This window comes from Urocampus carinirostris, chromosome 6 (assembly GCF_059441175.1).
Source record: "Urocampus carinirostris isolate Australia breed hairy pipefish chromosome 6, RoL_Ucar_1.0, whole genome shotgun sequence".
In the NCBI taxonomy this organism is placed as follows: domain Eukaryota; kingdom Metazoa; phylum Chordata; class Actinopteri; order Syngnathiformes; family Syngnathidae; genus Urocampus; species Urocampus carinirostris.
The window spans coordinates 11,070,369-11,092,075 of NC_142354.1; the positions used below are offsets into that span (position 1 = coordinate 11,070,369).

Below are 21,707 nucleotides of genomic sequence, written 5' to 3' on the forward strand. Positions count from 1 at the left end.
GGAATCAGTAAACAAATTTGCTTCTAGGTGTTGCTTGTGCTCTCAATCTTTTTTTTTTCTAAAGGACGCTAGAATTTCCCACACTGGTAAAAAAAAAACAACTTACGTTATTACTTAGAGTTCTTTAAGTTCTGATATGAATTACTAATCCCAAGAAAATGAATTCAATGAACCAGCCCGATTAAAGTGGACACACAATTTATTAACATATAGAATTAATGATGGGAAAAAAGGGGAGGGGAAAGCGCCAGAGATTATGGGAGTTTTCGTCCGCTAAAAGTTTGGAAGTTACTAGCACAAAAAGAAAGTTTCTGCTATAATGCTAGCCCATTTGAGGAAATTCCCCTGTACAGAAAAAACACTTATTCCCAAGAACTACCAAACATGGGGTTAAATACAAAGCCGTCCCCTTACTTGTCGTTTTGGTCTCGTGCTGAACTCAAGGCCGCAGTGCAGGCCCGCACGGCCGCTTGACACGGCCGTCGTGCTAGACGAACCAGCCAGGCAGTTGAAAAGAGGACGAGCTATCGTTCAGCTACTCTTTTTATTTGGACCAGTGATGCTCGACCAAATCACGGCCTAAGGCGCGTTGTCTTAGATACCTGATACTCTCAGTATAGGGTGACGGTGTTTAAAATTGCTCATCTTATTCAAGAGCCAAACAAGTGAGAAATTTGCGTAATGTTCTGTACTTGAGAATGTCCCTCCAATCTACACGTTTACGTACGGTAAGAACATTGTTTTATCAATAAACAGCCTTGGATGTTTTAATTACATTCAAAACCTCATGTTATCAGATTTCATTATGGTACATGGTGAATTGGTACGTCCGGTAACTGTCCAAAAGAGGACACAGTCGTTCCATCCATTCCAAAGTGAGTTATTTGAAAAAAAGGTGAAACTCATTTTTCTGCTGGGCTTATTTGCTCTACAGTGGATCACTTTTAAGTTGACAGGTATTCATTTCCTCCTTTCAGATGGGTCCAAATCCCCCACAAAACAGACAAAAGTCACGTTAAAGTGCAAATTTTCTTTTTTTATTCCGATTTCATTTTACAGCAGAAATTATGTAAAGCATTCAGAGGACATTTTCCACATATAAGGGCAATATTCAAAACACTTTTGCATGGCCTCAGCAACAAAATAGTTCTCTTCAAAACATCGACAAGTCCTTGCGATGCCGGTGCATGCAAACGCAAAAAAGTCCAAACGGAGGAAAGTCGAAAAAGATAAGCTACCAAAGAAGAAGGGACGAGATGAGACAGAAGGGGGCGGGGCGTTGAAGGGGACGGGGCTAAGCTCGGCTTAGTTGAACCTATGAGGGCCTACCATTGGAGCATGCAATGTGGTGTTTGGGCACGCCGCCTCTGAGCAAGGCATAAAAGGTTATACAAATACCATTCATTTTCCAAGAACGCTCTCACAACTTCCCTTATTATATTTTTTTCGGGGGGGGACATGTTTTCGTTTTTCTTTCATTCACATCCTCTCACAAAACACATTTTGATCGCTCGTGCGAGGACGTTGCAGTGTGTGTTTCGAGACTCCGAAAAAGGGTGTCCAAACTTCAAATCCGACAACTTTGAGGTTTCGGCTCTAAATTACTGTACATGGAAATCTCTCAAGAAGTCAATCATCCATTATTTATAGTTTTATAGTTTGTTGAGTGTTGTCAAAAATTTAATCTGTAAGATATTGACTATAAATGAAAGCTTCAAAGATTTAAGTAAAGATTTAACTCAAATCAGAGTTAAAACTTTAACTCGGGAGTTATAGAAACAAAGTCAATATTCTTAAAAATCCGTCATTTAAGCTGCTATAACCCATGATTTCACTTCATAGTTAAATAAGAGCTGATTTTTCAACTCCCGAGTTGCTTTGAACTACAAACAGTATGTCACAAAAGTGAGCACACCCCTCACAATCATGGTGGCCACACAAAATATTGACACTTCAGGAACTTTCACTTAAGGGTGTACTCACTTTTGTTACCTGGGCTTTAGCTACTAATGGCTATATTTTGATTTTTTGAGGGGAGAAATAAATTTACACTGCGACTTATGATGCCCTGGAGAGGGATGAGCGCCACTAGGCTGTACTTGTTCAAGACACACCACAGGAAAATGGTGTCCCTACGACCCTAACGGTTAGGGGATCCAACCAACTATATACGCTTTACGCAAACTACGTTTTGTTGTGTCAAAGCGATGTTTCTTCAGTGTAGTTCTATTAAACATTATGATGCAATCTCTGCAGAAATGTGAGGGGCATAATCACCTTTGTGACATACTGTAAAATATGTAGCTACTTTAACTCAAGGATTAACTCCAGAGTTGATGCTCTAACTCCTGATTTAAAGCAGCTTGAACAAGCTTCAACATCGAAATAAATCTGTTATATCAAAAATCAATAATGTTGCCAATGACAAAGTATTCAAGCTGTTATAACTCATGAGTTAACTCCAAAGTGAATACAAACTTAATGCTTTAACTTTGGGGTTAAAACAGTTTTAAGCATACTACAAAAATATGAAAAAAAGTTATATTTAAAAATAAATAAATGTATAATGTTGCTGAGGTTAAAGCATCTTTAGACAAACTGCAATAAATATAAGAAAGATGGATTCAATTTTAATTCCATGAATTAATATTAATGCCAATGTTAATGTCAATTAAAGCTATTTCAACTCCAAGTTAACTCCAAAGTTGAATCAGAGTTAAAGCTTTAAATCAAGAGTTAAGGTAGTTTTAAAGTTTTAATATCAGCAGCAATAATTCTACTCTTATTTCTTAATATACCAACTGATTATATTTTTGTAGTTTGTTTATCTTTTGTCTGAATTAATCTAGAAAGTATTAGCTAAGATGTAATGCTGTTTAAATTCAAGAATTAACTCCCGAGTGAAAGCAACATCGAAAGTTTCACTTGAAAGTTAAAGTAGCTTTAAAGCTTTTACATTAGCACCAATATTTCAATTTCTAAATAAGGCTTTAACACTGCAACCTTTTAATTCATTCATCTTTGAATAGAAGTTTTTGGTTATATATTAATAGTTGGTTTGACTTAACCCTCATGGCATGCATTTTTGTGACACAATGTATGTCAGAGTACATTTTTTTGGACAGGAACTTAAAGTGCGATTACTCAGCCATTCAGTAATACTTTTTGATTTCCCAACCCTCAAAATGTTCATTGGGATCAGACCTATCTATTCACTTATAGATTTTTCATTTATTTATTCCTCCCCCCGCCACTTAGGACAGAACATATCCTGGAAGTGACTCTAAAGAAAACTAATTGAATTGTATACACATACACATAACATTTCTAGGTGAATAGTTAGTATGGCCTAATTAAAGCTTCGTATTTGTTTTCAAAAAGTGGTGAAAATAGTTTTTTACATACATGCCCTTTTTTTGACGATAGCAGTTTCTGCAAAAAACTTGCACAATGCATGTCAGTGTACATTATTTGGACGTGACCTTGAAGTGTGATAACTCAGTCATCTATGAATATGTTTTGACCTTCAACCTGGGGCGGCATTAGGGGCTTGGTCTTAGATATCTGATACGCTTAGTATCGGGTGACGGTGTTTGAAATTGCTATTCTTGTTAGAGAGCAAAACAAGTGAGAAATTTGCGTAATGTTCTGTACTTGAGAATGTCCCTCCAATCTACATTATTACATACAGTAAGAACATTGTTTATCAATATATTGCCTAGGATGTTTTAATTACATTAAAAACCTCATCTTATCAGATTTCACCATGGTACATGGTGAATTTTAACGTCCGCTAACTGTCCAAAGTTTGATAAAGCTTTAACATTGGAGTCATTATTTATTGATTGATTTTAAATATAACAGTTTTTCACGAACAAGGGATTTAGTAGCGTATTTTTTATTGCCCTCGGGTCGTAGTTTGGACACCAACCGCCATCCTCGAGGGATACATAGAACACATTTTTGAGATCTTCCGAACATCCACTGCAATCAAGCGAGCATACATTATTTTGAAACATTTGCATTCATCTTGTGCGTTTATGACCGTTACACATCACGCAATACTTTTTCCCTCGAGACAAAAAAAAACAAAAAAGACGCGTTACAGTTCAGACAGAGATAACGGATCACATTCACAACCGGACTCAGTCAAGGACCGTGTCGGAAAAGGAGAAGTACGGTATGAGCGCCGCTCCACATATCATCATCTCCCTGTTCTTCAACCCTGAGTAAAATCTAAGGGAGAGATTGAACTGGTCCCAAAGACGTAAGCGCAGAGAGAAAAGACTGTGGCCTGCTTTCTTTTGTTTTTCCACTTGTGAATGAAAACGTCCGTTTCTTTTGTCCTATCGTTTTCTCTTTCATGCTACCGGAACATTTCCAGACGGAATTGTAAAACACAGGCTCCAACGTTTGATTGAGAATTTGTAGGGAAGCCCAAGAGTGCCCAAATGCAAAGATAATAATGATAAAAGTTGAACTTATTTGGTTCCCTTTCACACACTGTATCAGGGTGGGGGTACAGTCAGTGCTGTCGCAGCAGAGCGTGAGCCAAATGACCTATTGACAGCGTCCGGTTTTTGCAGGCTGCCTCCCATTCGAGTACAAACCAGGGCCCGACCCTGCTTAGCTTCCCGAGATCGAACGTCCTCAGGGTGGTATGGCTGTGCACAAGTCAATCAACAAAAATGTTTTGCAATTATGTAATATAGCTTTTTTAAAATAGGGTTTCACTAAATTGATATTTCTCTTACATGAAAATCTCTTGATTTCAACTTGTTTTATTATTAGAATCCTGATGTGTAATATTTGACCACTAGATTGTACTGTGTTGTCTGGTATGAGCGAGGGCCAGTAATACACGGGAAAACGTGGCGGCAGGATGCTGGACAAACATGGCGCCGACTTAAGTGTAGATTCCACTTTGTAAAAGAGATGCAAATTTCTCCAACTATGATTTTTAAAAAAAAATAAAAATCAACATTGGTATTATAGTTCATGTATTTTTTCTTAGTATTCGAATCAATGTTTTCTTTTTTTACTGGATGAATTTTTACTTGGACCACAGAAGGCGGAGCTAAAGGACAATTTGTTCACTGTAATAACGTTATTTGTTATTAAAATAGGATGTCAATATAATGAAATATGTAGTTACTTTTATTTAAAATATACTAATTACATTTTTAATCACAATAAGTATTTCACCAATTAAAGTTGGTGGCTTGGGTCTTACTATCTATTGGTCATGTCTGACTGTTTGCAGGCCTCCTGCAGTTTGATTGACAGCAGGAGCCATTTTTCCAGCAAGCTGCACTGTGACATGACAAGTCCATCAAATAAAATCGGACTTTGGTAAAATAAATTAAAAATATAACCTTTAAGGATTGATTGCTATTCCTAGACATTTGGACACGACTGACCTTTAGCCCCGCCTCTTGTAGTTTGATTGACAGTTGAAGTCATTCCTGCCAAGAACGTCATTCTAAATTACAAAGATTTCATCATAAAAACGGACTTCAAATGAAAATAGAACCATGGAAATGAAATCATAGCAAGTATGATGTTTCTCAATACACTGCTGTCAATCAAACTACAGGAGGCGGGGCTAAAGGACAGAGATGACCAATGTCCAGGAAAACCAATCGATCGTTATGATGATGATTACTATCAAAACTTGGGGGGGGAATGAAATATTCAGTTTACTGAAAATCAATAGATTATTAAGTAAGTACTCTACATACTTCGTAATAATAAGACCCTATTTTAAAGATAAATTCCCAAATTGCATAGTTCACTGTTTAGCATTTTTTTCAACCAGTTTTAAACATAAAAACAAGGAAAATAAATTATAAAAAGAATGATTTTCTTAAATATACAAATTTGAAAGAGTAAATAGGATAAAAATATTTTTTGAAGGGGTTTTATTTATTATTAAATTGTAATGAATACATTTTAAATACAATGTACACTATTTTTGAAAATAACTTCCCACCATGCATAATCACCTGTCGTTTTTGTTTTTTTTTCCCACTTTTTGGCACTCTCGGGCTTCCATGCAATTCAGGAACATGGCGGTCTAATACTGCACGCTACGCACGAACACAGACGGGCAAAAAAACAACCAAAAAACGATCATGAGCAGTCAAATTTCAATCAAGTACAACACTGATTTTTTCAACACCATCTAAGAGAACCAAACAAATAAAAGGTCACTGGCAGCCATTCGAAGCACGAACAATTTTTTTTCCTGATATGAACTTTTCTGTTTTTTGATCAGGCACTTCCAAGCTCTTCAAAGCGCGTAACGACCATGTTAAAAAAAAAAAAAACAGAAACGGGAAAAAGACATTCTGCCGGAGCGGATGTTTAAAAGTAATTTAAAAAAGGTAGTATGTTGCTGAAGCGCCACCGACAAATTCAAGAATGGAGCGCCCTCTTCTGGCCTTTTTTTGTTTTTCCCCTCGGGGTCCTTCACGTTAAAATCTTTGTCATTGCATCTTTGTGATCGTTCTCTAGTCAAACTATCAATGATCTATCACTATCTTGTCTACTTTTTATAGTCTTTGTGTGTTGCCTCTGTGCATCGTACGTTTTTTGAATTTTTTTGAATTTTTACGGAGGACCAAAAACGGATTAAATCAGGCAAAAATAAATTGGATTAATCAAGAATTAATTAATCTACTGTGGTAAGAACTAGCATTTAATAATTGCAGAAAAATTCAAAATAAAATAAGTAATATAAAGCAAATACATAAATAGAGGTAAAATGTACAGGCTATTGAAAATGTACATGATGAATAAAATACAAAAGAGATAAATGTAAACAATCAAATGCACAAAAATCTATAAGTAATCTGCTATATTTAAAAATAATTATTCAATTGATAGCAAAGAGTTAATCACTTACTATTTTGACAGGATGATTTCATTAAGTGCGTTCATAAGTAATTCATCAATAAATAATAACAAAATAGATGCATAAGAAAAATGAAAAAATACATACATCGAGAAGAATAAAAACTGAGTTAAAAATAAAAAACTTAATGTAAAATAAAAACATGAAAAAATGTATACAACTACAATGAAATACACATAATCTACTTTGTGAAAATGGAATATATGAATTGTGCAAATAATAAATAAATTAAGAATAAATACACAAATTGATTGATCAATACATAATAAAAATACAAAGTGCAAATAAATTTGAGGTAAAAAATTATAATGTGCAAACGGAATACAAAAAATAGAATCAATAGAGTATACACAAATATATCAATAATTCATTGAGAAATAATGAATTGACTGTATTAAAAACGATTTGAATAAAGAGTTATTAATCATTCATTAATTTAATGTAATTCTAATACAGTAAATTAATTGAGAGTGAAAAAATAAAAAATAAATAAATAGATACATAAATAAATAATAAAAAAGTGAAAATAAAAACTGAGGTAAAAAGTATAATTTGAATGGAGAACAAAAAAAAAATGTAAAAACAATCATTTATACATATATTTACAATTAAATACGAGTAAAAATAAAAGCAAAATGAAAAATTAGATTCCAAAATAAATTATAGACAAATTAAGGTGGAAATTAGTACAAGAATAGAAAGAAATAAAACATTAATACATGAAAATTATGCATTACATATTTATTGATTACAAGCTGAAACCAATGTCTTGTTAATTTAAATTGACAGAATTTTTAAAAATAAACAAACGCGTTATTAAGTCGCAATTATATTATTTTTTTGGAATTCTCATTTTTGTATCTATTTCTATCTACTGTTGTGATATTAGCTCAGGAGGTAGAGTGCTCGTGTTCAGATCAAGAGGTTGCGGGTTTGATTCCCGCTCCCTCCGTGTTATATGTCGAAGACACTGAATCCCTAATGCTCCCAATAAGCAGGTAAGTGACTCCCTATTGGTGTGTGAGCGTGTGTGTGAATGGGTTAGGTGTGAAGCACATTGTAAAGGGCTTTCGGGGGTCTTCATTGACTTGAAAAGCGCATTTACAAATAAACTTGACTTTTTCCTTGCCCTCGTTTGGGTTTTAGATCAGGGGATAGTGTCATAATAGTCTTTAGTTTGCAATAATCTATGGTCTGTGCAGCCCTTTGAGACTCCTTATGATTAAAGGTGCCGCAAATAAACATGACTTGATGTTTTTGAGTTTTTCCTTTCCCTCATGTAAGTTTTAGATCAGGGGATAGTGTCATAATAGTTTGTGGTTTGCAATAATCTGTGCTCTGCACAGCCCTTTGAGACTAATTGTGATCAAAGGCTGTACAAATAAACATGACTTGACTTGAAGTATTTGAGTTTTTCCTTTCCCTCATGCAGGTTTCAGATCAGGGGATGGTGTCATAAGAGTCTGTAGTCTGTGCAGCCCCTCGAGACTCCTTGTAATTAAGAGCTATACAAGTAATATAAACACGATTTTACTTGATATAATTAATGTTTTAATTTGACATTTTTGGTCCTCCGTAGTAAACACCCCCCACCCTCCCCGGACAACATGAAAAAGAGCATTCCTAATAATTGGCACCGCCGGCAAAAAAACCTTTAGATTTTTGCAAGCCGAGAAAGGAAAGCACCACGTCCGTCTCGACTATCTTCACCCCGCGCTTATTAAATCCTAACATATTTTCTTTTAATGTTTTGCATGCTTGAACCAAAAAAAAAAAACCCTTCTTTTCAGTAACACTTAATACTCTGATACTCTTAAAGTGAAGCCTTTTAAAATCCTCTCACAGTCTGAAGCCACTAACTTTTTTTTTTCTTCTCGTTGTTCTGCGTCTTAAATATCATGCACGTTAATCGTTGTTTTTCTTTTTCGTTATTTTCTCTTTTTGAAATATCTACATTATATACAAGCCATACAGCCGTCTCCCGTGCAGCCGGGTTCTTCTTCGTTAAGTTTTCATTATGGGAGGAAAATAATTTATAATCTTAAATACAGTCCTCTTATGAAAAAAGTTGCAAGGGTCCTCGTTATCCCCTTTACCTCGTCAGTTTATATACAGGAATAGTCCAAAATATGGATTTAATCATGAGGTGGGGTTCGGGTGGGGACGTTGGGGTACTTGAGACTTCTCGGAGTCAAGAAGAAATCAAGGCAATGTGACTCCAAATCCGGGATTTAGAGGTGACACAGAAAATAATAAACAGAAAAACAGACGATAAAACCACCGCGGACACGTCAAATTTAGCACTCAAGCGGAACCACTCCAGTTAAATAACGCCACCTCTAAATAAATACTTGTTTTTCCTTTTTTGACCAAAAAAAAAGCACCCAAAATGTTCTTTTTGTACAGTTCACATTACGCAGGGCGGGGAGAATGGAGGGCAGATCCTGTCGTATGTAAGAATAAATGTGTAGATGAAAAAACAGCTACAAATATATGCCATAAAAATAAAAGAAAACATAAATAAGTCACAGAATAGCTAAATATAGGAGATAACTTCTATTTATTAATTGATTTATGTGTTTGCCATTGATTTTGTCTTTTATTTTGTTGTGTGTTTTGTCATTTCATTATTTCATTATTATGTATTTTATCTGTTTTGGTATTTATTTTGTGTCACGGTTGCGATGGCGCCCAATTGGCCCCGCCCGTGTGGCGCAAGCCGAAGCTCATTGACAGATTGGCTTTCCGTCTATTTAAGCTCAGTGCTCTCATTTTCCCTTTGTCAGTCCATCAACAAACCTCTGCCCAGCAAGACGTGGGTTCTGACCTGGTCCTGTTCCCTGTTGGTATTTCCTGTACGGTATTGTTCCCGTTTATTTTGTCCTGTTTATTATTCTCTCCAGTTTTCGTTCCCGTCTGGTTTGTCCTGTTTATTTTGATATCCTGTTACTTTACCTAACCTGTCTGTTCCGTCCTGTCCGGTATCGACCTCATCTGTCCGATATCAATTGGTATCGATCTCGTCGGCCTCTGGCTTCCAATCATTTCATACCAGACTGCTGCCTAACATGTATGACTCCCCATTTCCCGAAAAATAAAAGGCTTGTTTGAGTATGTCACGCGTTTGGGTCCTGATCATGTTCTTGTTAATGACATTTTGTCATGTCATGCATTATGTCATTTATTTCGTTCGGCATTCATTTTGTCATAATTATTTTATAATTTATTTTATAACGTCTTTTTTCACGTATTTATTTCAATATTTATTTGATCGTGTATTCTCTTGTGTATTTTGCCATCTATTCTTGTCATTTATTTTTGTTGTGTATTTTGTTGCGTACTTTATAGTCTGACGCCGCTATCTGTGTGTATGTGTGCGAATGGGTTAAGTGTGAAGGACATTGTAAAGCGGTTTGGGAGGTCTTCAGTGACATGAAAAGCGCTATGTAAACGCAGACCATATAGTTGTCCTTAATTTATTTTGTTAATTATAACGTCATGTATTTTGTTCCTGTGTTTTTATTACAACTACTCCTTGGCACTGCATGCCAGTTGATTTGAGAACATTCGAAACATTTGTCTTAATGCCAGACATATTTTTTTCAGCCTGATTGTTTACAACGCATTAAAAACATAATAAATGTAATATATTTGCATTTTTTCCTAAGGGAGGGGTCATCCCCCCATTGTAAAGCCATACCATTCTTTTTACAAAGAGTTTTATAACCACACCCAAACATCCCAAAATGATAAATAATGTAATATGACACAATAATTATTGCAATTAATGTAATATCATTGTATCAGTGTCTGAAACTCATGACAAAGTTACCGGACACCAGCGCACACAACTCTGAAAAGTTGCCTGCCCCATTTTTCACAACTTGAAACACAATAAGACGACTAATCGCAAAAAAAACCTCATTGTTGCAAAGTATTAAGGATTGATAATGAGAATATATAACAGAACAACACTTTAAACTTAAGTTTATTATAAATCTACTTATAACATTCATCGCTGTTTTCCATCTGCCATCAGTACCTATATTGACTCATCTTTGTTCATGCAATGTTTGCGTTGCGTCGTCTGCTACAAGCCGCATGAACTCCTCTTTCGACAATGCTTTTAATGTACGATTACGTTTTGTAGCGTCATCAATTTTGTCAGCTTCTTTTGAATCTTTCTTCTGGGGCTGAGGTTTTCGCTTAATTCCTAACCACTTCTCCATTTTTCTTGTGTTCTCTGTGCGTCTACTTTGGAAAATGATATGCAAATGCACTACCTTAAAAAAATCGGGAAAGTCCGGAAGCACGAAGTTATTCGATGCAGGCTTCTGATTGACTGTCGAGTATGATTTTTTTTTTTTGATTTCTTGAAAAAGTTGTCGGCCACCCGGGCAGAGACGTTTTGTAAGCTGTACGCCCGACCTAAAAGATACACGCCCCGGGCGTCCGGGCAGACGTTATTTCAGACACTGGCAATATCATTATATTGTTTAAAAACGCCACATGGGAATAACTAATCCAGATTTATGAACATGACAGCAATGATAAATAGGCACCGTTTAGCTGACTGATGAAAAACTCAGTAAACTGAACCGCCTCCTCATTTGTTGAGACAATAAAAACACCAGAAAAAAAATACCAAAACAAATAAATGGCAAAAAAGATAGCTTAAACACATTATACATTGCATTTAAGTCATATGTTTGGGTATTACATGATTTATTTGTGTTGTTTTTTAAATACGGCATATATTTGTAGGTATTTAATCATTCTAACATTATTCATATTGCAGAATCAGTCCTCCATGGCGAAGTGGATGAGAACAGTGAGACACGTGCGTAAATACGACAAAAAATAAAAAAAATAAAACAAACTCACCGAAGCAGATTGGCAGGCATGCAGGAGCATGCATACACGGACAGCACATGGGCGGGGCCAGTCCAGGCTCCGCCTCCGAGAACCGACGAGTAACAAATTAAGACATCGTAAATTGACGCCGACCTCTTACATTCAAAGTGGTTCCTCCCCGTTTTTCTTGATTGACAGGTTCATAAAGCGGTCCCCTCGAGGTCGGGAAAGGAACCCGGAAAGAACTTGCATGCAAATGCAACATAGAGGTGAGTTTTTTAGTTTTTTGTTTTTTTTTCTCCTTTTTTTTCTGTTTTGGTTGATGTTTTCTCTTATCCTTTCCTGGGACGCTTCCTCTCGGACCCGAGTGCAAAGAACGCATGAGGTTAATGCGATGCCCCCTACTCTACTGATCTCTCTGAGCTGCCGTGATGGACGTTTATTCCCGTCCTCCGTCTCCAGAAGACAAGTGCGGGAGAAAAAGGAAAGGAAAGGGGGAGGACCGGGAGGAAAAAGAAAAGAGATGAGGGGATGGCTCACAGGCTTAGGGAGCTGTGGGCGGAGCCTGGCGCCGGGCTTTCAGGACCCCTGGCCCTTTTCTGCTCTCTGACCCTGAAACGGGATTCAAAGGAAAATAAATGACATGACAGAAAGACTTTTGTTATGTTTGTTATGTTATGTGTTTGTGGATTTTTATTAAAGGGGTCACCAACGTAGAATTGAATATTCATATGTTTATTTAAACAAAAATAGATAGAAAATAATGATAAAAATTAATTATCATAATAAGAAGTTCAATAATGAACAATGAACGTTAGATTTTTTTGACCGATACTGATAGTCAACTCAGTGTTCATACGTAGACTTTTTCATGGCCAAATGCAAGCATATTTTAAAGCGTTTCAAAGCCATCCATCCATTATTTTCCGCTTATCCGGTCGCGGGGGCAGCAGCCTTAACAGGGAAGCCCAGACCTCCCTATCCCCAGCCACCTCCTCCAGCTCATCCGATGGGATCCCAAGGCGTTTCCAGGCCAGCCTGGAGACATAGTCTCTCCCAGAGACCCTGCGGGGAAATCTCATTTCGGCCACTTGCATCCGAGATTGTGTTCGTCTGACCATTGGTGAGGGTAGGAACGTAGATCGGTAAATCGAGAGCTCCCTCTTCACCACGACGGACCGGTCCAGGTTCCGCATGACGGCAGATGCTGCACCGACCCGTCTGTCGATCTCTCCTGTTCCATCCTACCTTCACTCATGACCCCAAGATACCTGAACTCCTCCATTTGGGGCAAGATCTCATCCCCAACCCGGAGGGGAGCATGCCACCTTTTTCCAGCTGAGTACCATGGTATCGGACTTAGAGGTGCTTATCCTCATCCCGGCTGTGAATCGCTCCAGTGATAGCTGAATATCACGCCCTGAGGAAGCCAGTACCACATGGTCTGCGAAAAGCAAAGATGCTGAGGCCCCCAAACCGGACACCTTCCCCACCAAGGCTGCGCCTAGAAATTCTGTCCATAATAGTTATGAACAGAATCAGTGAGACGGAGCAGCTCTGGCAGAGTCCAACTCCCACCTGGAACCAATCCGACAATTTTCCAATTTTTCCAGCACCGATCAAAGAAAAAAATCCAACCTGAATCATGTATTTAGCAGAGCCACATATATATCTGCATATTTTATACATTTGTGTGCCATTATTAAGACATTTACTGATGTAAAATTTGTTGAACTTGAATAAATCGCGAATATATTTGTTTAGGAGACAAATCTCTCCCCATAAACGCGTTGAGTTAAAAAAACTGTAATATGTAGCTGAAAATTTCAGTTGTGGGAAGTTTTTTCCACATTAAAATTTACCTCTGGGAAACGCAACCTTCATTTTTTGCGTGGCTCAAGATACATGTTAATAATTGGTACATAATCCATGCACTAATACACATTTCATAGTGCCATTTAGGTCCTCCAAGGCGTAGGGCGTAGGCGGCAATGACGCTTCATAGGTCAATGCCATACACATCAAGAGGGAAAGAGGAAAAATAATGGCAAATTGAAGCCACCAGAGAGCAGAGTGGCCGTCAGTTTTGAAGCAGACTTGTTTTAGTTTTCGACATTTAATGCGTGGTGTATCGAGCCAGACTGTCAAGAAAGAGGGCAACAATTTCAAGCGTTTACAAGCACTACACCCAGAATTCAAGCACTTTTCAAGCCTTGAAAACGCAATATTAAAATGAAAGCAGTTTGAAGGATTTCAAGCACCCGTACGAACCCTGAGAAAAATAAATAAACATCCGTTGAAGATAATGGATGGATTATTTTGATACCACTTTCAGTATGTTTGTAACTATATATTTTTCAATAAAAAAAACCTAAACCTTAAAATAAAAAACAGTAAAAATTAACAAGAGAATACAATGGATGTTGGATACCACTTTTACAGATACTGATATTCAGCTGTGTTTGTTTTGATTTAGACAGGTACAATGAAATAAAATGAACAAAAAAATAAAAAGATAAAAATCATATCAAATTAGAAAATATAAGTATAAAATATATTATTTAATTGAATAATCATAATGAAAAAAAAACATTCGAAAAAAAATAATAATAATGATAAAAAGTTAAAACAAAAAATGAATACAATTGATGTTCAAAACTATTAATCAACATTTATATAAATAAAAAAAAAATCGAAATAAAATAAATAAATTAAAAAAAACTTAAAAAATGAGACCTGCAAAACATGAATTAACACAACGTGAAAGTTATCTTAAAGCATTAGAAAAATTAAAAACAAAAACAAAATAAACCGATAAATTAGATATTATGTATTTTTTTGAAACAAATCAGATACAATAAAAATAAAAATCATAATTGATAAATAACTAAATCAAAATGATACATTTATGAGTGTATACTATATGTATAAAGTGTTAATGAAGAAATAAAACAAAATACAATTTAAAAAAACAAATAAAACATAAATAAATACATAAAAAACAAGATATAATTATTAATGTACTGTATATTTTGACAAAACAATAATATCAAATACAAATAAATTGAAAAAAAAAAAAAGGAACTAAAAATCGAATCTGGGGTGCTTTCGGCAAAAGGTTTTATTACTTGGGAAAAACAACAACATCTCATGGCCTTATATTATATTACCTTTACTTAAAGTTAAGTAAACACACTCTTAACTTAAACCTGCACGAGTCTCATTAGAGTTGGTGACCCCTGACCAACACAGGGGTAAAATTCCACTCTGAATAAAACGCTCCCCCCAGACCCCTTTCAAAGTAAAGCGTGAGCAAGACACTGGAGTCCCTCGCCTGATGTCATGCCCCCAGGAAGCATTTTGTGCAAGAGTGCTCCTCTATCTATCTTATCTATTTGTCAGTCATGCAGAAGTAGCAGCATCATTCCGCAGTCAGACAGAAGGACGAGGAGGGAGGCGGGGAGAGAGGGAGAGGGGGAGAAAGCTCCCCTCCCCCCACATGCAAACAGGCACCCGCCATTGCAAGAGAGAAAGAGAGAGGAGAAATGAGAGGGGGAGGATGGAGACTCACCCGCTTGAGGGGCCTAGGGTCCATCAAAGGGCTTCGCGGGGACAGTAAAACAACAGTTAGCGCCCGTGGGTGTGTTTGTTTGTGTTGTAGTGGGGGGATGGGGGCTGTTGCAGGTGAATACCAGGCCCAGGTTCGAGGTCTCACCTGTGGCGGCATCGTAGCAGGAACCTCAGGATCTTGCGTGCAGCCTGGTTCTGTTTTTTAGTCAGGAGGTTGCTACGGCGACAGAGGGAAACAGCAGGAATTTGCTATTATTATTAATATTTATAAGCATGGACGATAATTATCCGAACGATATTTATAAAAAAAAAATATGATGCGGAAAAAAATGCTGATAATGATTAAATATTTTTAAATCAGTTTCAAGGGACAGTTTGTAATATTTAGAGCCTCCTAGTGGTGCAAAAAACAATCATTCAGTAAAAAAATAACAGGCAAAAATACATGAACTATCATACTCTATGTTAATTTTTATAAAAACATCTGTGGTCGAGAAATTTGTATTTCTTCTATTCTATTTGTAATTCCCCACTTAGGACGCCGCCATGTTTGTCCGGCATCCTGCCGCCACGTGGTGCTCCGTGGCACTGGCCCTAAATCACACCAAATAACACAGTGCCTTCTAGTGGTCAATTATTACACAGTGGGGCTTTAAATAAATTAAGAATCTATTTTTAGTATTATTTTTGTAGCGGGCAATGGTTAGCGCGTGTGCGGCACAGTTCCAAGGTCTTGGGAACCTCCTGTGTGGGTTCAAATCCAGCTACCGGACTTCCTGTGCGGAGTTTGTATGTCCCTAGGTGTGAATGAGCGAGCGAGTTGTCTGTCCCTGTGTGCCCTGCGATTGGCTGGCAACCAGTTCAGGGTGTCCCCTGCCCACTGCCTGATGATTTCTGGGATGGGCTCCAGCACCCCCGCGACCCTACTGAGGAAAAGCGGTGCAGCTAATGAGTTAATGAGATTTTTGTAGCATGGTTATGCACTGCAAAAAAAATAATTAGATTTTTAAAAATACATGTGTCATTTTATTTTATGTTTAACTGGTTGCTGATTCGAAGAGATATTTTCTATTTTACAGTATTTCAAAACGTTTTTTTCTTAAATAATTCTTATGTCTGATGGAGGATTTTTTAGACATTGTGAAAGAGTTGTAAATGTTTGACTTCTCATTCCAGAAGTCAAGTCAATGATTGTGCACACTTGCACGTAATAATGTTGCATAGGAGAAATTTTTCCGATTTTAGCAATATTATCTATTTTTGTTTTTAAATATCTTTTCTTATTTTACTAGAGGAACAGGATAAAATTATAAGTTAATTTGTTTGGCAGGAACTGTTTGTTTTAAGTATAATGTTACTCTTTTTTTCGTTAAAAGGAAAAATATTATTGAAAAAAGAACAATTGTCTAGATCATTTTGCCAATTTTTTTTTTAAATTTTAGTAATATCTTATTTCATGTCGAATTTCAGATTTTTTTCTCATTTTACTAGAGGAATATGTTTAAAATACATTTCGAACCGATTTACAAAAAAATCTAGCTCATTTTAAGGACATTTTTTTCTTATTTGAGTAGAATCTAAGATTATTACTCTACAATTTTGCTGAGTTTAAATACCATTTTACTATTTTACTCTATCGTCAAACTATTGCCTGATGGGGAATCATTTTAGGAATTTTGAATATTTTTTTTTATCTTGTGAATCATTTATTTATTTATTTTTAATTTTTTTTTCTATGCATTTAATTTGAGAAAGAAAATACAAAGTTTTTATACAAGTTTTATATATTTTTTTTTAATATGTTATATGTTTGATTTAAAGTAATTTGATCTATTTTACTGTATATTTACGTATTTTTTCTTGACTAATATTTATAAAGGGACAAGTGTCTGATCGGAGATTATTTAAGAATTTTAAGTATTTTTTAAGAATATCTTCTTTTATGCTGAATTTCTCCTTTTACAAAAATAATTAGTTAAAAAAACAAAACAAAAAAACTTGTTTTGTTTAGAATTGTGTATAAAAATGTAAAAAGTATACAGAAATACGGATGCATAACATTAATTAGTTGCTGGATTAGGTTTGAATAAGGACTTTCTCTAATTTCGAAGAAATTTTCCTTGAGAAAAATAACTGAAAACCAATTAATCTGTTCCCAACCTCCCCAAATCAGTTAACACACCTTCCTGATCACTAAAAACACATTTGTATTTGTAACAAGAATGCCACAGTTGCCATGGCGCCTATTTGGCCCCGCCCGTGCGGCGCCAGCTGCAGCTCATTGACAGATTGGCTTTCCTTCTATTTAAGTTCAGTGTTATCACGCTCCGTTTGTCAGTCCGTCGACGAACCTCTTCACCCGCAAGACGTGGGTTTTGACTCTGTCCGGTTTCCTGCTTGTATTTCCTGTCCGGTATCGTTCCCGTCTATTTTGTCTGGTTTAATATTGAGCTCCAGTTTCGTTTCCGGCTATTTCGTTCTGTTTGTTACCGATCTCCAGTGTCTGGTAGCGTTTCGGGCTAGTTTGTCCTGTTTAATCTCGATATCCCGTGTTTTGTATCGTTTCCGTCTATCTCGTCCTGCTTGTTATGCCTGAATGCCTGATATCATTCCTGTCTGTCTAGTCCTGTCCCGTATCGCCCCCATCTGTCCGATATCAACTCGGGCAATTGGTATCGATCTCGTTGGTCTGGCTTCCTATCATTTCACGCCAGACTGCTACCTAACGTGCATGACTCCCCATTTGCTGTCAAATAAAAGGCTTGCGTGAGTAACCTCACGCGTTTGGATCCCGATCCTGTTCTGGTTCTTGACAAGAACAAACTGATCCTGGTAGTGAGGGGTATCGAGCGGTCTTTAGTGGTAGCATCTGGAAATTTTCTCAACTCGGATTTTGCCTCGTATGTCGGGCAAAATCTTATATCTCGGATTGCCCCTATCTGAAGAAGTATGTAGACGTATCACTGTATATACTTAGAGACGAGGCGTATCATATCGGTTATCGGTCTCGAGAAGCAGGACGGAATGAGTATGAAGAAACAGTCACCGTGCATGCCCAATTATATTGAATTATTGATTTTTAGGGTAAGGATTACCTGAGTGAGTGTCTGTAGGAGCGGTAGTATTGCTGTATGAGGACGGCAGCTCGGCGACTCTGCTGGAACTTCCTCTGCTCGTGGAAACTCCGGAAACGACTCTGGATCAGGATGGCTGCCACCGTCATCCTTTTATAAAGTGCATACTGAAAGAATGACAGTCGACAATCAGATAAAACATACCCGTGGTGGACATCCAAACTACTGAATAGTTGCTTATGTATTTTTTTTTTTAGATACACAAAAAAACAAACAAACACATTTTTATGATGAGAACCGCAGATGGCAATAAATAGCACATTGGCATATATATATATATATATATATATATATATATATATATATATATATATATATATATATTTATAGGGCAGCACGGCGGCGCAGTGGTTAGCGCTTGTGCGGCACAGTTCTGAGGTCGTGGGAACCTCCTGAGTGGGTTCAAATCCAGCTCCCGGCCTTACTGTGCGGAGTTTGTATGTTCTCCCCGTGCTTGCGTGGGTTTCCTCCGGGCACTCTGGTTTCCTCCCACATTCCAAAGACATGCATGTCAGGTGAATTGGCCGGTCCAAATTGTCCCTAGGTGTGACTGAGCGAGTGAGTTGTCTGTCCCCGTGTGCCCTGCGATTGGCTGGCAACCAGTTCAGGGTGTCCCCTGCCCACTGCCCGATGATTGCTGGGATGGGCTCCAGCACTCCCGCGACCCTACTGAGGATAAGCGGTGCAGCTGATGAGATGAGATGAGATATATATATATATATATATATATATTGATATTTATTTGTACTAGATAATTGGTATAATCCCTTTTGGACACTTAAGAAAAATGTCAGGTCACAAATGGCTCCCAAGCCAGAGTTTGAACACCATGCAAGTAAATTTATGCATCGAACATTTAAGGATTATTGCTAAGACGAGTACATTTTTTACGTTTGGAAATCAAAGAAATACTAACTAACTAACTTTTAGGACCAGAACGGAAACAGGACCCACTTGCGTTGCGTTTCTCACAAGTTTTATTGGAGGAAAGAGGAAAGGCTGCGCCCACAATCCAATGCTCGCTAGACGCGGGAAGCAAGTCGCTCTCGCAATCGGATCGTGATCCGAATACGGAAGTGGATCTTCCGTAGCGGGAGATGGTGGTGTCAGGGACGTAAAAACAGGTCGATTGCCGGGACAGAAGAGCAAAAACATGGTCGGGGACAGAAACGGGTTGTAAGCCAGGACGGGAGAGCAGACGTGGTCGGGAACAAAAACGAGTCGTAGCCGGAGACAAACGGGAGCAAACACGAAACAGGTGGGAGTCAGGGGTCGAAAAGAGGCTCGCCTTAAAAAACAGAGCTTTGCAGACAGACTGACAACAGGTGACAAAAAGGAGTGGTTTATAGGGAGAAGGAGCCAATCAGAACCCGCGGCAGGTGGCGCCAAATGAGCAGGCACAGCTGAGTCACATCAGTAATCATGACACTAACTAACTAACTAACTAACTAACCTAATAAATACTTAAATAATGCGTAATTAAAATACTTACAATTCTTATAAGATAATAAAATATTTGAATAATAATGAATAAATGACATAATTAAAAGGATTGAAATAATTATAAAAGAATAAGATATTTTAATAATGTATATTTAAAGTAATTTAAAAAAATTTTTAAACTAAAAAACTAAACATTTTATTCATAATTAATTAACTAACGTATTAGTTTGAAAACATAATAAAATAAGACATTTTTAATCATTAAAAACAATGAATGAACAAATAATGAAAGAATGAAATAAAGTATTTTAATAGTAATAAATGAATTGAATAAGTGAAAGAATTATAAGAAATGAATACAATAAATTATAACAATATAGTCTTTTAATAATAAATAAAAACATTTTAATCATAAAAAAGGATTAAAATCATCAAAATGATCAAAACAAAAGTAGAAAAATAACATAAAACAAAATCATTTATTTATAATAAATAAGCAAAAGAATGAAACAGTTATTTAAAAAACACAATAAAACAAAATATGTTATTCTTAATAAACTAAATAAAAACCGGATTGAATTAATTATGATTGCAAGAAATTGGGTAGCTCTGGGACATACCTGCTTGTATCTTTTATAGCAGCGTTGAATCACGGCTGCAATCTCTTTGCGCTGTTCCTGAACGGGACCCTGAAGTGGGATGGAAAGGGGGTCGACGGTAAGAATTTGTGGAAAAGCAGCTCGTGCAAGAAAGCAAACACATGTATAAAAAATATCTGGACATTGTTGTAAGTTCGATTTTGTATTGTGTGGACCTTTTTCCAAGAACGGGACAGTACTGTAGTGCTTCTTTCCGCCATTACCGGCGTGTGGCACTGTGAGAGCTCACCCAGCATCCACCCCGAAGAAGAAATCCTCTTCCCAGTTCGTGTGTAAACATTCTATACTGTATCTCCAGCGCGCTAAGAATTTTGATATTTTTATGGTTTAATATCTTGTGCATCCATTCGATATGGTTGGTGTAAAGTGTAAAGAAGAGGCAAGCTGTTGTTTTTTTTAAATGAAAGTGGAATATGAAAGCTTGATGCGGTTGAGAAAATGGTTGGATCGCTTTTTTTCGTCCACTTTTTACCACGGAGGAGGACCTCTTGAAGCGAATCTTCCAAAAGTAAGTTAAACTCAACGTTATTTATATTTATAGAGCATATTATTTTATGAAAAGTTTATTCTTTAGTACAAAACAATACAGTTTACGTATACAAGCCTTAAACCATAAACATACAAAATATAAAAATGAAGCAATTTACAATCAAATTCAACTTACGAACGATCGTCAGTAAAAAAAGTTGGGCAGCGTCTGTAATTCCTTTTTTAAAGTAACGTAACCAACACTGTACGTGACACGAAGACTTTGTATGGAGCGAGTAAGAAAACGTTTGTCACCTTGTGTTTTCGCAGGGAGTGCAGAGCGTTCCTGATGCTCTCGCAAAGTTCTCGCTGCTCTGCTTCCGTCATGGCGAGGAGGGGGGAGTCCCTTTTCAAGTGTTCCGCCTTCATGGCTGCAAAGAAAAGCACGTTTGTGTTAGGGGGGGCGTCAGATCTCGTCAAGTCAAGCCACATTTATTTGTGACACCCTTAATCACGAGATGTCTCGAAGGACTGCACAGGATTACAATGACACCGTCCGCTGATCTTAAACCGACATGCGGGCAAGGAAAAACTCAAAACCTCAGTATGAGGAAATAAGAAAACTTGTGAAGGGGCCTCGCAGGTGGTAATCCCCCTTCCAGG

The 21,707-nt window shown here is 36.9% G+C and overlaps 1 protein-coding gene across 5 annotated transcripts in view; it reads right to left on the minus strand.

The window, feature by feature from the left end:
- Window positions 1-1,015: 1,015 nt before the first annotated feature.
- LOC148363806 (calmodulin-binding transcription activator 1-like) overlaps window positions 1,016-21,707 on the minus strand; it is a 183,325-nt gene continuing 162,633 nt past the window's right edge. For 3 of the 5 annotated variants that reach the window (XM_088337864.1, XM_088337862.1, XM_088337859.1), the window contains 5 exons: window positions 21,360-21,475; window positions 20,538-20,606; window positions 18,436-18,581; window positions 15,486-15,557; window positions 1,016-12,382 (listed from right to left, as the gene is read on the minus strand). In XM_088337864.1, the coding sequence (XP_088193990.1) occupies window positions 12,307-12,382; window positions 15,486-15,557; window positions 18,436-18,581; window positions 20,538-20,606; window positions 21,360-21,475 (479 nt within the window). In that variant the 3' untranslated portion in view covers window positions 1,016-12,306. Of the gene's footprint in view, window positions 12,383-15,341; window positions 15,373-15,485; window positions 15,558-18,435; window positions 18,582-20,537; window positions 20,607-21,359; window positions 21,476-21,707 lie in introns of all 5 variants that reach the window. The other 2 variants (XM_088337863.1, XM_088337861.1) reach the window with 1 other exon arrangement.